The sequence below is a fragment of the Tursiops truncatus genome, chromosome 20 (genome assembly GCF_011762595.2).
Source record: "Tursiops truncatus isolate mTurTru1 chromosome 20, mTurTru1.mat.Y, whole genome shotgun sequence".
Classification (NCBI taxonomy): Eukaryota; Metazoa; Chordata; class Mammalia; order Artiodactyla; family Delphinidae; genus Tursiops; species Tursiops truncatus.
The window spans coordinates 44,107,709-44,122,346 of NC_047053.1; the positions used below are offsets into that span (position 1 = coordinate 44,107,709).

Here is a 14,638-nt window from a genome sequence, read left to right on the forward strand (position 1 = left end):
GGGAAGAATTTCCTGGGCAGAGGAAACAGCCTATGTGAAAGCCCTGAGACTAAAAATAATTTGCTGTGTTCGAGGACCTATCAGACCAGTGCTGCTGGAGAGAGAAAGCAGAGCAGGGAATGGGACAAGGAGGGGCTGGGGAAGCAGACAGAAGGCCGAGTGTGTGTGGAATTCCCTGGCGGTCCAGTGGTTAGGACTTCGCGCTTCCACTACAGGGGACACAGGTTCGCTCCCCGGTCAGGGAACTAAGATACTGAAAGCCGTGCTATGTGGCAAAAAATAAAAGAAGGCCGAGTGTGTACTTGTACGGAGTGAGCCACAAAATCCATGTTTTATTTGTTTCCTATGCAGCTCACAGAAAGCAGGAGGGCACGCTGTTCACACAGGTGTGAAAGCAGATCGGAGGGAAAAACGCTCCTCGAAGCCGAAGCGTTAGATATACCAGCCTGTGTTCACACCCCAGGTGAGTCTTTTCTGGTGTTTTCATTGATACTAACGTCAGACTAGTGTTGCTTAGCCGGTTTGCAGCTGAACAGGAGCATAACACGCTGAAACTTCGTGGGGGAGTTTAACAATGCTGGCTTCTTTTTTTTTTTTTTTTTTTTGCGGTACGCGGGCCTCTCACTGTTGTGGTCTGTCCCGTTGCGGAGCATAGGCTCTGGACGCGCAGGCTCAGCGGCCATGGCTCACGGGCCTAACCGCTCCACGGCATGTGGGATCTTCCCGGACCAGGGCACGAACCCGTGTCCCCTGCATCTCAACCACTGTGCCACCAGGGAGGCCCAACAATGCTGGTTTTGTGGTGAAATGTGGCCTATAGAACAACCTCCAACGCAAGGTCTCTTGCTTTCGAGACCCCTCCTCTGAGCGACTTCTCGGTCCAGACACCACGCACGGGATCACAAAGTCCCCTCGGAAGGAGTGAAGCAGGCCCCCTCCTCTCTTTCTCCTTTCCGGGGGGCTCCCTCTCTGCAGTACCTGCAGTCACTTCCAGGGCTAGTTTTGCTGCAGGCGGCAGAAATCCAGTGGGCACTAACCTCAGGGATCAACGTTTAGTCCCGGATCACAGGCTCACGTTCCTCAGGCAGGTTGGCAAGCACATGCAGTATTTATCAGTCTCTTCCAGGCACTCCCTGGTTCACACTTCTTCCTGTTGACTGACTCTTCTACATCCAACTAACTTGCTGGTTCACCTATTTCAACCCCACCCCACACTGGACTCTTTTCTCCTACAGATACACAAAAAGAAGGGTCCTGTTTTGCATGAGGTGCTGGAGCCTCAAGGCCTATAAGACTCCTGCCTTCAAGGAGTTTACCATCTAGCAGAGAAACAGTGTAATACCGGGGGAAAGACGGCAGGTTCCATGACTCTGCCTTCCAGAAGCTGACCTGGCAGCAAGCCCGGGCCGTGCCCAGAGCAGTTCCTTAAGATTCTGAGCCCACACTTCCCTGCTCAGGCCTTCTGCTCACTCCTTGGCCTATCCTATGCTCATGCAACCCCAAAACCTGCTAATCATCCTTTAAACTCCAAGTTAAGGGAATTCTCTGGAGGTCCAGTGGTTAGGACTCTGCACTTTCACCATTGAGGGCACGGGTTTGTTCCCTGGTTGGTGAACTAAAAATCCCACATGCTGCGTGGCACAGCCAAAAAAAAAAACAAAAAAACTTAAACTCCAAGTAAAAAAACCCCAAGGTATCCCCACGAGCCTGGCACATGCTCAACAGATGTTTTTTGGACCAGGGAAGCTGAAAGACAATGAGACAGGCCACAGGAATATGTGTCCTGGTTTGGGCTCTGAGCAAGTCATTAAACTTCTCTGGGCATCAGTTTCTGATTCTATAAAGTAAGAAGACTGGGTTAGGGACTTCCCTGGTGGCACAGTGGTTAAGAATCCGCCTGCCAATGCAGGGGACACGGGTTTGAGCCCTGGTCCGGGAAGATCCCACATGCCGCAGAGCAACTAAGCCTGTGCGCCACAACTACTGAGCCTGCGCTCTAGAGCCCGTGAGCCACAACTACTGAGCCCATGTGCCACAACTACTGAAGCCCGTGCGCCTAGAAGCCCGTGCTCTACAACAAGAGAAGCCACCGCGATGAGAAGCCTGCACACCGCAACGAAGAGTAGCCCATGCTCGCCGCAACTAGAGAACGCTGGCGCGTAGCAACGAAGACCCAATGCAGCCAAAAATAAATAAATAAATAAATTTATTAAAAAAAAAAAAGAAGACTGGGTTGGATGTGCCCTGTAGCTCAGAAGCATGACGATCCATGGCTTAGCAGGCCCTCACCTCTCCTCACGCTTTACTGTAGATTCTTCTGGCCTCCAACCAATCAAAACATGCTCCAAACCCACATGAGAATGAGAGTTTAGAAGTCTTGATGCCTTTGAACACAGTCATGCCCGATCCTGGTCTTTCAACATCCCAGTGTCCCCACTCATCTTTAACTATTGCAACACTGGAAATTAGTCATAATCTGATTCACTTTAAGGTTCAGGGTGGGGGAAAAGAAACACCATAAAAATCGACTAATGTTATTCAGGAGGACGTGGGTGACTCTCAAGTACATGTACTTGCCATAGACTCTAAAGCCAACCACCTCCTAAACCAAAAGGGAGATCTCTGTTCTTCTCCAAACCACAAATCGGGTAAGTGATTAAACTCCCCCCACCCCGCCCCCCTCACCAAAAGCCCCAGAGACTTCCAAATACTGAACCATCAGATAAGGATGACATAGGGTTGGTTTTAGAAGCAGCTGTGGTTTGGTCCCCTGTTCGAGTACCAAAACTACAGATAAACTTGTTCTTAATCTCTCTGTGTAAAGAAAACCGTTTTCTTCTTGCAAAACCAGACCACAGCAAGTGGAAAATGAACTCTAACAGAATGACTGGATGAGGTCACTGGATTGTTCAGAGGGAGGCGGTGCCTTCGAGGGCAGATGCCCTAAACCTGGCTTTATGCCTTTCTTGCAGTACTTGAATTTATCTGGAGATCTTATAAATACTTCCACAATAGAAAAAAACTATTTAATTTTGTTTGTAAAAGTTATATATATATATATATATATATATATACTTCCCTGGTAGTCCAGTGGTTAAGAATCTGCCTTGCAATACAGGGGATGCGGGTTTGATCCCTGGTCGGGGAACTAAGATCCCACAAGCCGTGTGGGGCGGCCAAGGAAAGAGGCTGACTTCAAAGGGTGACCTTCCAGTTCTACGAACCTTTGTCAACATGGTTCCAGCAGAGTTTAGATCTGGTCCAGCCCAGTCCATGTGAGTTTTAGAAGTGAGTTTCCTCTTTTTTCTAAACCAGCTCTTAGGATTCTTTGAGTCATAACCGAGGTGCAGCGGCTGAAACGGGGACCGGCCGTCTCCTGCAGGGCCTTCTGCAGTGCGGCCTTCCAACGGTGCACCTGCAGTAAAAATCCTGCAGGCTGTGAGGCCGGTGACCGTCCAGATACCCAGGTCTCACACAGAAAGGGGAAGGAGAGCATCACAAGCTGGACCCTCTGGCGACCTGCTTCCAACGTACATATTCTCATCCTGATAAGAAATCCCCTTTTTGTTTATATGCTTCGTTCTTGTACTTTAACTGTCCAACTTACTCCTTCCACAAATTTCTCCCATACCCACTCCCCTTAGCTACTTCACTCTGGCTAGAGAAGGCTCTTTTCAAACTTGAAGGATGATTTGACCCACCAGGGTATGTGAAGGAACCTGGAAAAGTATTGTTTGGATTCCTTAGGCCTCCTAATGCATGGAGAAGGCAAAAATAATAAATAAGCATAAGTGGAACTTTAAATAATTCCAAACATCTTATAATTCAGTAACTAAGCGTATTTGAGTTTAAGGTCAGTTATCAGTTAAAGCTGATTTTTTAAAAAAGCAAATTCAGTAGTTAGTACTCAAAAACACATACATATCCATCTGTCTGGAATTACTTGTTCTTTAAAAGTTGGGCAACATAGTATACTAGAAGACACATAATGCTAGGTTCTCTATTTCTAGTTCTGCCACTAACTAGAAGAATGTATCCGTCCTAACTTCTCCGGAAAAAAAGCCAAAGGCTGGCTCTGGTTTCGTCCAGGGCTCTGTGACATCACAGGGCACAGGTGGACACAATGGCTGTGTCCAGGACAAAGGAATAGGACTTACTTGATGGCCTCAACCTGGCTGCATGTTAGAATCATCTGGGGTTTAAAAAATTTTTTTTCTTTTTTAAAGAAAGGATGCCGACCTCCACTCCTAGAGATTCTGATTTCATTCAGCTGAGGTGGGACCTTGGCATAGGGTATTTTAAAAGGTCCGCAGGTGACTCAGTCAGCCGGGGTGGAGAAGCACCGCCTCAAGTAACACATTCCCGGTTGCAGCTGTGGCCTCCCAGACAGGTGTTTCTCTCTCTCCTGGAGGCCCCTCAGGAATCACGGGTCATTTGCTTTAAGAGGAAGGAGATCTGACTTAGTTTGGTCAACAAAGTCCTCTGACCCAACCGGAGATCAATGACAATGTCAGGTTCGAGGGATCTGACGGCACTATTTGTTCAGATAATGTACAAAAAAAATCCGGTTTCCATGACAAACATTCCCGCAGCCTGGACAAACAATGATTCCCTCATCTGAAATAGACAGGGAAAATAATCCACTGAGGGAAGGGGTGGTTTTGAATGATAATTATAAATTAGCCTACTAACTAGGGAAATCATGTTTAATACAGAAGAGGACAACCCTGGATCAAGGTTCATTTTTTAATAGTGAAACATCATGCTGAGTAAAAAATGAAGCTGCCTTGGAATAATCACAGACCATTTATCTCCTGGGGTCTGGCGGTGGGAAAATTAATCTCATGACTGATATGAGGAGCCTATCAAGAGAGCACCACACACTGGGGGTCATGTCCACCCAAGCAAGTATCCTGGAAACCCTCTCGTTGTGTAGAAAGAAACGCTGTTGATAAGATCTCACTAAAGAATACAGATTACAGCTAAAGCAACATTTTCCTTATCCCCCGGCAAATCCACAGCCCACGTCGCCTGATGATAAAAGAGCTCCTTGTCTTATTGGTCTTCAAGAGCCTCAAAGAGAAATTCAATCAATACTTGCTGAGTACTACAGGGGGTACGAGGACCGACTCACCGTGCTAAATGCCAGAGAGGATGCAAAGGTAAGCAAAACACAGTCCCTGCCCTCTAGGACAAACCAGCAAGAGAAGTGCACCATCCCCATGCAGGGCACTTTCCTGGCCTCCTTCTCTCTCCCTCACTACCCTCTCCTGAGACCCACCTGAGCTAACTGAGGTCCCTCTATTGTGGCCCAAGGGCCAAGGCTACTCTCTCTCCTGTCATCATATACCCACTTCCTGGTGCCAGCACTTGGTGGGAGGTGGGGCCTCTGCAAAGGCGAACACCCCAGACCCGGCCTGATCATTAAAGAGTTCTATCTTTTCAGGATCCCTTGTCGAAGGCTGTGACTGCAGTATGGAAAAGAAACTTTGGTTAAAGGCTTCGAAGACATGAACTTTCGGTTTTACTATTCCAGAAACATTTCGGAGCAAGATCTTACTGAAAAACATGCACCTGCTTGGATATTATTAGACCTCAAGCAAAGAAAAGAGCTTAAACTGAGAACTTGGTGTAAGGGCCTCTTAACCTGCATTCTCCCCGTGACTGCCGGATTCGGTTGATATCCCTGATGGAGATGCTCAGGGTAAAGCAGTATTTCCATCCCAAATCTGCATCTTTCTCTGACTGAAACAAAGGGTAAGAGGCTGCGACTCTCCTGGAAGGAACAATGCTCGTCTGAGCATTTCCCCAAGCTTACAGGAACGCCTACTTTCTTCTCTTCTGGTCCTTCCCTAGATCCCATCTCTCCCTGTAACATGGCTTGGCCACCTCCTCAGGTGTGACTGGGGTATCTGGACTTATTTGTTCTAACAGATGTACCAGGACATAAGCACTGCAGGGGCTGCTCTTCAAAGGGAAGCGGAAGGATCAGATTCAGGGCTCAGTTCTGCCACTGGTGCATGACCATGGACAGGTCACCGGCACTGTCTGGCCTCAGCTTCCTCATCTCTGTGCTCTGGGAACACAGCAGAGCAGTGACTGTTCAACTTGCGAGGGCAGGGTGATGCCTGAGTGAGGGTGGTACGTGCCCCAAAATACCACCTTTGAAGGTTCTAACCTGCTCGCACTGTGGTCATGCATCCCATTCCTTATGTGGGGGTGGGGTGGGGAAAATATTAAGACTTATTGGTCTAAACCAGCAAGATCCCTTCTAGGAGTCTAACGTACTCTGACGGGAAGCTAAACATTTATCCATACATGTTCCCACTGCTCACAATACATCTGGAATGTTTTGGAAATTACCTTCAAAGAACATACTTTTGAATCCGCTAAGTGGTAGAAAGTCTCTCACTGGTTTTTAGAAACAACCAAGAATCCAAGTGGCCTCGATAAAGTGTGCAGTCAAGCTGGGTAATAACAGTGTTGGTCAAAACTTCAGTGTGGACCACGTCAAAGTTATATTCAAGCAGAGACCAGAAGGAATTGTGTAAGGATAATAGGCTTAATAATAAATATTTGCCTTTTTAGGGCTCTTTTATTCATTTTAACGTTGAATTATTAAATGAAGTTTAAAAAAAAGTTAAAAAAAAAAAAAGACTAATTTGTTTGACATGAACATTGACCCTGAAGGGGTTATTATTTTGAAAGAGACAACATTCTTTTGGATGAGTAAGTCCAGGTACGTTTGTGGGAAAAACAAAACAAGACGCCAACAAATATTTTACTTTATTGTCAAGTGGTATGTTCATTTTGCTAGGAAAATCAGCTGTATGGACAAGCTATATGTTTTAAGAACTATGGCTTCCGAAAGAGACAAACAATGCATCAACTTTTGATTTATGAACAGTCTTGAGTCAAAATTTTAAATGGCCTCATAACCAACTATCAAAAGAATCTTGGGAATTCCCTGGCAGTCCAGTGGTCAGGACTCAGTGCTTTCACTGCCGTGGTCCAGGTTCAGCCCCTGGTCAGGGAACTAAGATCCTGCAACCTGTGTGGCACGGCCAAAATAATAATAATCTTTTCTGCAGGGGGTGGGCTACCCTCAAAACCAAACACAGAATTATCCCAAGGTATTTCAGAGTGCTCATGGGAGCCACATCTGCTAGAAAGCTGATCTGAAACCACTGCAGACCAAAGGACCCTGCATGCAAACAAGCTATTAACAAATCAGAATAAAACATTTTCTCAATAGCTTTTAGGTACATAGGGTGTCATAAAGAAACTGTTGTGGTTATTCAGGTCTTCAAAATATAAGCAAAATAAAACCTAAACATTCCATTTTCAGACTTAAAATCCACCCTGCTAAAAGAAAACAGCTTACTTTAAAGTGGCTATCATGAAACCAATTTAAGGTTAGTTCTGTGCTTTTTAAAACATCTAATATTGCTTGGGGGCTGGAGGAGGGGACTGTAAATGAGTACATATGACAAGCAAATTCCAGTTCTAGGAATTTATCCCAAGGAAATAATTAAGCAGTTAAGAAGGGCTCAAGAGTTTAGCAGTAAGGTTTATCACAATTGTTTATAGTAATGAAAATTAAAAACAGCCTCAATATTTAAATGGTTGAATGGTCAAATTACAGTATACTCTTTCACAGAAGTATCACACAGCCAGTAAGAATAATGTTGTAGAATTAAATTTACTGACACAGAAAGATCCATGTTATATTCCAGTTTGGGGAAGAAAAACATTATCTCTGCAAATATGTGCACATAAAAATTGTCTAGAAGGACATATATCAAGATATGAGGGCTTCCCTGGTGGCTCAGCGGTTAAGAATCCGCCTGCCAATGCAGGGGACATGGGTTCGAGCCCTGGTCGAGGAAGATCCCACATGCTGCGGAGCAACTAAGCCCTTGTGCCACAACTACTGAGCCTGTGCTCTAGCGCCCGTGTTCTGCAACAAGAGAAGCCACCGCAATAAGAAGCCCGCTCACCGCAATGAAGAGTAGCCCCCCCTCGCCACAACTAGAGAAAGCCCGCGCGCAGCAACGAAGACCCAACGCAGCCAAGAATTAAAAAAAAAAAAAGATATGAGTAGACTAGTCATCAGAGAAATGCAAACCAAAACTAAGGAGTTACAACTTCACCACCACTAGGATAACTATAATAAAAAAGACAGATAATATCAAGTGTTGGGCATCTTTATGTCAGAGCTAAGATTTATATGTTAGACTGTTACAAGACAATAAAACTAACTTGACTTTAAAAATATATATATATCAAGTGTTGGGGAGGATGTAGAGAAATTGGAACCCTCCTACACTGCGGGTGGGAATGTAAAATAGTGCAGCTGCTTTGGAAAACAGTTTGCTAGTTCCTCAAAAGGTTAGACAGAGGGTTACCGCATGACCCAGAAATCCCACTCTTGGGTATATACCCAAGAAAAATGAAAATCCATGGCCATTCAAAAATCTGTACCCAAATGTTCACAGCAGCATTATTCATAACAGCCAAAAAGGGGAAACTCTAATGTCCATCAGATGAAGAACGGATGAACAAAATGTGGTATATCCACATGATGGAATATTTATTCATCAATAAAAAGGAACAAAGCACCGATACAGGCTACAACATGGATGAACCTTGAAAACATTACGCTAAGTGAAAGAAGCCAGACACGAAAGACCACATGTAGCATGATTCCATTTATATGTAATGTCCAGAACAGGCAAATCTACAGAGACAAATGTAGATCAGTGGTTACCAGGGGCTGGGAGGTTTGTGGGAAATGGGGAGTGACAGCTAATGGGTATGGAGCTTCTTTTGGGGATGACGAAAATATCATAAAATTGATAGTGGTGGTGGTTGCACAATTCTGTGAATATACTAAAAGTCATTGAACTGTATATTTTAAATGGGTGAATTGTATGCTATGTGAATTATAGCTCAATAAAGCTGTTAAAATGTTAATAGAGGTAATGTTTGGGTAATAGAATTATAGATATGTTGTGCGTTTTAAAAAAATTTAGACTATCTATGCTTTCTTTTTTCTTTATTACGACAAATATGATAATACTCTGAGAGATTTATTTTCAAATCTTCCCATGTTATCATACAGAAAACACCAAACACACAAAAGATTTGAAGAAAAGGAAATCACCTTTCTTATAATAGTGGAAAAATTGGAAAGAACCCATATGACCCCAGTAGGGTGATCACCAGGCAAAGCATGGCTTATTACCACATCAACCCTGCTCAGCTAGGACCCCAGTCCCTAACCTGGTTCTGGGCACAGAAGGCTCAAATGCTTTCTGAGTGGATGACGGTTTACTAAGGTGCTACTGAAAGTGACAAATGCAATGGTGCACTCAGAACATTTCCTAACAGGTCACAGGAGACATTCTGTGAAAAAAAAAAAAAACTGAACAAAAATACAGAACACAGGGACTTCCCTAGTGGCGCAGTGGTTAAGAATCCACCTGCCAATGCAGGGGACATGGGTTCGAGCCCTTGTCCGGGAAGATCCCACGTGCCGCGCAGCAACTAAGCCCCCGTGCGCCACAACTACTGAGCCTGTGCTCTAGAGCCCGTGAGCCACAGCTACTGAGCCCGTGAGCCACAGCTACTGAGCCCGCGAGCCACAGCTACTGAGCCCACGTGCCACAACTACTGAAGCCCGCGTGCCACAACTACTGAAGCCCACCGCGCCTAGAGCCTGTGCTCCACAATAAGAGAAGCCACCGCAGTGAGAAGCCTGCGTGCAGCAACAAAGAGTAGCCCCCACTCCCCGCAACTAGAGAAAGCCCGCACACAGCAACGAAGACCCAACACAGACAAAAAATTTTTTTAAATAAATAATTAAATAAATAAAATATATACAGAACACATTTTTACACTGTTCGACTTGCTGTGTCTTTGTACATGAAGATCATAAGATAATCAGAAGTGATGCAGAGACTGTGTAAAAGGAACTTAAAATTTTTAAAAGTCATGTAAGCAAGGACCTTGGGATTTTTTGTTTGTTTTTGTATGGTATCTAGTGGGGGGTGGGGGGCACACTTTAAGTTCTACTTTTCCCAGTCCGTATGTGGTCTGGTGCACTCACTCATTTAAATATCTCTGAGCATGTGTTGCTCTGAGGCAGCAAAGTCTGAAACCAAACATGGGATATAGGTAAAGATAGGAAAAAAAAAATCCCCAGCCCCTGGGAAATATAGCCAACCAGCATGTTTATTATTCACAGACTATGATTCACTGTCCCTATTTTTTAAGCCAGCCTCATACTCTAATCATATTGCTAGGTTACAGGCCCCGAGTTATGAGTGCATAATAAAAACAGAATCCATCAAAATGATACATTAGGCTTTTCTCCCCTATATCATCTCTTTAGGGAGAACATCTGATCATTATGAAACATCCACAATATTAAGCCTAAGGATTACTGTGGATTCCCCAAACCAAAGAGGTTTCCAATGAAAATGAAATAGTTATCCAATGATTCTTCAACCTGAAGAATGGAGACGCCATCGGAGGCATGCAAATAACTATAACCCCCAGGCCCATGCAGATGGCACTGTTCTGCTCAGACATGAAGAAACCTTTACATAGCTCACTGGTTTTATATTCGGGAATATGGTCTACCGTCGAACGTTCTCAAGAATCACTCTCATACACATTTTCTCTTGTGCTCTTAGAAGCCACATGACTGCGGAGAGCCTCCTGGGCAGGCAAGTTAATGAAACAAAACAAACGCACATGCACAACTACAGTCTAATTTCAGGATCAGCAGTCCTGAGAACATGAGCTTCATGAAACACCCTCCTCACTCTCCTCGTGGCAGCAGTATTAATACTCGATGCCTCCTATGAGGATAATTCATGCAGGTGATAACTATCAGAATAAATGATAAGCAAGGCCATTTCTAGTTAAGACTCATGTCTCCGTGTGTTTTTGTGCACACGTGATCTGCAATTCTCCGTGAAGTTGTTTATCCCCCTCTAAAACCAAAACATCGGCTGAATAAAAGAAATTGCATATCCTCTCCCTGAAGAAAGTACCCTGCCTCACGTGCCACAGATCTCTTTGGTACTTGAGAGAAGTGACACCCAAACACTGTACAATGAGGACCACAGGGCAGCAATGATGCAACACAAACCAACATTAGGCACAAGATCCAGGTCCAGGAAGGAGGCGAAAAACTCACTGACTGAATAAGCACCTTCTGGATTAAAAAAAGACACAGCCCTGAGTGCTTAGTAACACCGATATAACTGCATTTTGGATCCGGTAGGCTGGAGTCTCAGCTTGCAGGTGAGTCAAGGTCTGGCTCAGACACACACTGAAGGAAAATCACAATACTGCCTCCTCTGCACTAGTTACTTCATCAATCAAAAAGAAACAGCATCAAAAAATATTCCTTGCTCAGGCATAGTATAACATTGAAAAATGATGACTTAGAGTAAAAAACACCTTTGGGGGGTGGCAAGGAGAATTTACATTACCTATGATGAGCCAGATCCCTTCACACCTGTTAGTGTGTTAGCTGTCCCCATTTCACAGATCAGGAAACAGAGTCTCTAAGACTCTGAGGACACAGCTACCAAGGGACCAGAAAGAACTCAGGTTTGTCTGATTTTACAGCCAGTACATTCTGCACAACATCACTGCTGCCTAGTTTAACTGCAAACTCGGCAATGCATTTCATTTAGAATTTTAAAATAATACTTCCCACTATGTTTGGGGATCGAAGTTTCTACTGGTAGGTAATTCTGGGAATGAAATTCTGACCTTTGCCCTTAAAAGCAGTTACACTAAAACATAACCTTTTGATAAGGGTTGGACTCTTTTACCATGAACTCTGAAAAGTTTGGATTTCTAAATACAATTTGGAAATATTTACATGAAGCGAAACTATAGTCCCAACTAAGGCTAAATAGTTATTTTTGGTTCTTTAGCCAAAGTTGTTCAATAACTAAAACACTAGACTCCAGTGACAGAATAGCACACGAAAAGATGTGGCAAAGAAAACAATATGCACAAGGCTCTGATGATATGAAATGACTGATTTCCATTTCATACATTTTGGTCACTCTCTTTACACTCTTATTTGTGGACAGATGCCAGGCAGCAGTTAACCAATCCAAGATGAAATGTTCAAGTTCAAAACCTGACCCCAGTTTTGAAAGTGTATTTTTAAAAAATTCAATCAGAAGGAAAACTTAACTGACATGAGTTTTATTGTGAAGTGTGCACAAATTTTCCTTTAAAAAAAACCCCAGGATTTCCCTGGTGGCACAGTGGTTAAGAATCCGCCTGCCAATGGAGGGGACACGGGTTCGAGCCCTGGTCCAGGAAAATCCCACATGCCGCGGAGTAACTAAGCCCATGCGCCACAACTACTGAGCTTGCACTCTAGAGCCCACGAGCCAAAACTACTGAGCCCACGTGCCACAACTACTGAAGCCCAGGCGCCTAGAGCCCGTGCTCTGCAATAAAGAGAAGCCACCCCAATGAGAAGCCTGTGCACTGCAACAAGGAGTAGCCCCCGCTCGCTGCAACTAGAGAGAGCCTGGGTGCAGGAGCAAAGACCCAAAGCAGCCAAAAATAAATTAATAAATTAATTTAAATAAATAACTCTGAATTTGAAAAAGGTGGCCTCGTATTACTTCAGCTGTTTCCAAATTCTTGTTACCCCAAGAGCACGGACTATTATTTACCTAAAATGCATAACCTCCAAAGAGTTCATGCTGTGGCACTCAGGTATACACAAGTCAATTCTCCACCTGGACACCTGGTACCTGATACACCATATTAAAAAGTACACAGTGGAGGTCATTAAACAGAACCTGCTCCAATGCACCATACCCACATCCTGAACAATACGTTTTCTTTCTTTTTTTTTTTTTTAAAAACAACACTCACTAATTTAGGTTCTTCCAACCAGAAGGGGAAAAAAAGCCATGTCTGTCCACAAAATGTCCTCCCAGCCACGGTGCCCGAATCCACAGCCTGAGTGAAGGCCTGAAAGTTAAATAAATGTAAACCAGGCTCTTCTCTCCAGAAAAAGATGAAAAGACTTTTTGGACAGCCCCACGGTGCTCTCCCGTGAGGAGACAGTCTTTCGTTTAAAGTTTCGAAGCGGCTTCACTGCTGTCCCATATGGGGTCTTGAAAACAAGAGTACCATTCCCACCGCTTAACCTGCTTAACGATGTCTTGCTGCCCGAAAGGAAGCCCGCTGTCTCCAATGCCAAGAGACCTGCAAGGCAGGTAAGCGGAATCAAGCTCTAGGGTAAGAACGCTTACCCACTTCCAGTGGCATTCGTTTCCCAAAGTTCTCGCATTTTGAAAAGTTCAAGCTAAGATTACAAACGCAAGACATTCCCTTCTCCTTGGTTACAGGGCCCTTTCTGCCCTTCCTCCGCGGCCACCGCCAGGCCGAGTTGGCGCCCACCGGCGGGAAGGGTCCGGCAGGTGGGGCGGCCTCCCAAGGGCCCGGGGCCTTCTGGAGACCCCAAGGTGCCGCTAGGACGACACAAAGTTGCGCCGGAGAGCACACGGCCGGGTAGGCGCTGCTCGTGACAGCCGCGCTGGCCCGCGAGGCCCCTGGGTGGCGGACGCCTCGGCGGGGCCGGCCGTGGCCGCCACTCCGGCCGGTCAGGAAGCCGCCACTCCCCGCCAGGCGCCGTCTCCGCCCGGGCGCACGGAGCCTGGGGCCGCCGCCGCCGCGCTCCCGGCTCAGACCCCGGCCCGTCCCGCGCCGTTCCCCACTCCAACCTTCCCGGTCACTCACCCGGAGGCTGGCCAGCAGCAACGCCAGCAGCAGCAGCTGCAGTCGGGCAGGCATGGCGAGGACTCGGCCCTGACTCCTGACCGGTCCGGCCGGCTCCAGGGGGGCGGTGCGGGCGTGCAGAGGACGGGGCGTGGGCGCCGCGACAACAGTGCGGCGACGGCCGGGACTCCGCAGACGCAGAGCTATCTAGGCGGTGGTGGCACCCCCATTCCCAGCCCTATAAGTGCCGGGCGCCGGCGCTTCTTCCGGTCGGGGCGGGGCAGGAGGCGGGGCCGGCCTAGGGGCGGGTCTGGGATTGGGCGGGGCTCAGGCTTGGGGGCGGGCTGGGGTTGGCCTGGGCGGGGCTGTCGCTGGAGGGGCGGGGTTGTAGGCGGTGCCAAAGGCAGCTTGGGCCTCCGGCTGGCCTTGAGTGCCCCGGCCGCGGCGGCAGGAGAAGAGCACCAGGCTTCTGCGTCGGGCATCTAGGGACGCTGAGTGATCGAGGCAAAGAGCTTGCCTGAGGGCAAGGGGAGACCGGCAACCCCGCCACACGGGCGCATTCCCTGCCCCAGGCGGTCCCAGTGATCCCGCTGAGAGATCCGGGGCGTCAGACTTGATCAGGAAAGGCCAGGAGACAGCCGGTGCCGAGTGTCCAGAGTCCCCGCTCCATCTTCCCGCCGTAGTGGGATCGTCAGCGACCTCCGGAGTGAGGGTCGGCAGCTGGCAGGGGATTCCTGCAACCCGGCGCTTCTGCCCTGCGCGCGGCTATTGCCGAGTTCGCAGCCCTGGGGTCCTCCAGCTGCGCCTCAGTTAGTCCAAACGTCCCTTTCTTTGTCCTCAGGAATTCCCCTCAAATCATGTC

At 46.7% G+C, this 14,638-nt stretch overlaps 1 protein-coding gene across 3 annotated transcripts in view; it reads right to left on the reverse strand.

Annotated features, from left to right (window-relative positions):
- ERN1 (endoplasmic reticulum to nucleus signaling 1) overlaps positions 1-14,033 on the reverse strand; it is an 82,868-nt gene extending 68,835 nt beyond the window's left edge. For 2 of the 3 annotated variants that reach the window (XR_012328535.1, XR_004524007.2), the window contains exon 1: positions 13,798-14,033. Coding sequence is in view for 1 of the 3 variants with exons in the window: in XM_033848293.2 (XP_033704184.1) it covers positions 13,798-13,851 (54 nt within the window). In the remaining 2 variants the exon portion in view is untranslated. The remainder of the gene's footprint in view (positions 1-13,797) is intronic. The other variant, XM_033848293.2, reaches the window with a different exon arrangement.
- Between the last annotated feature and the right edge of the window lie 605 nt (positions 14,034-14,638).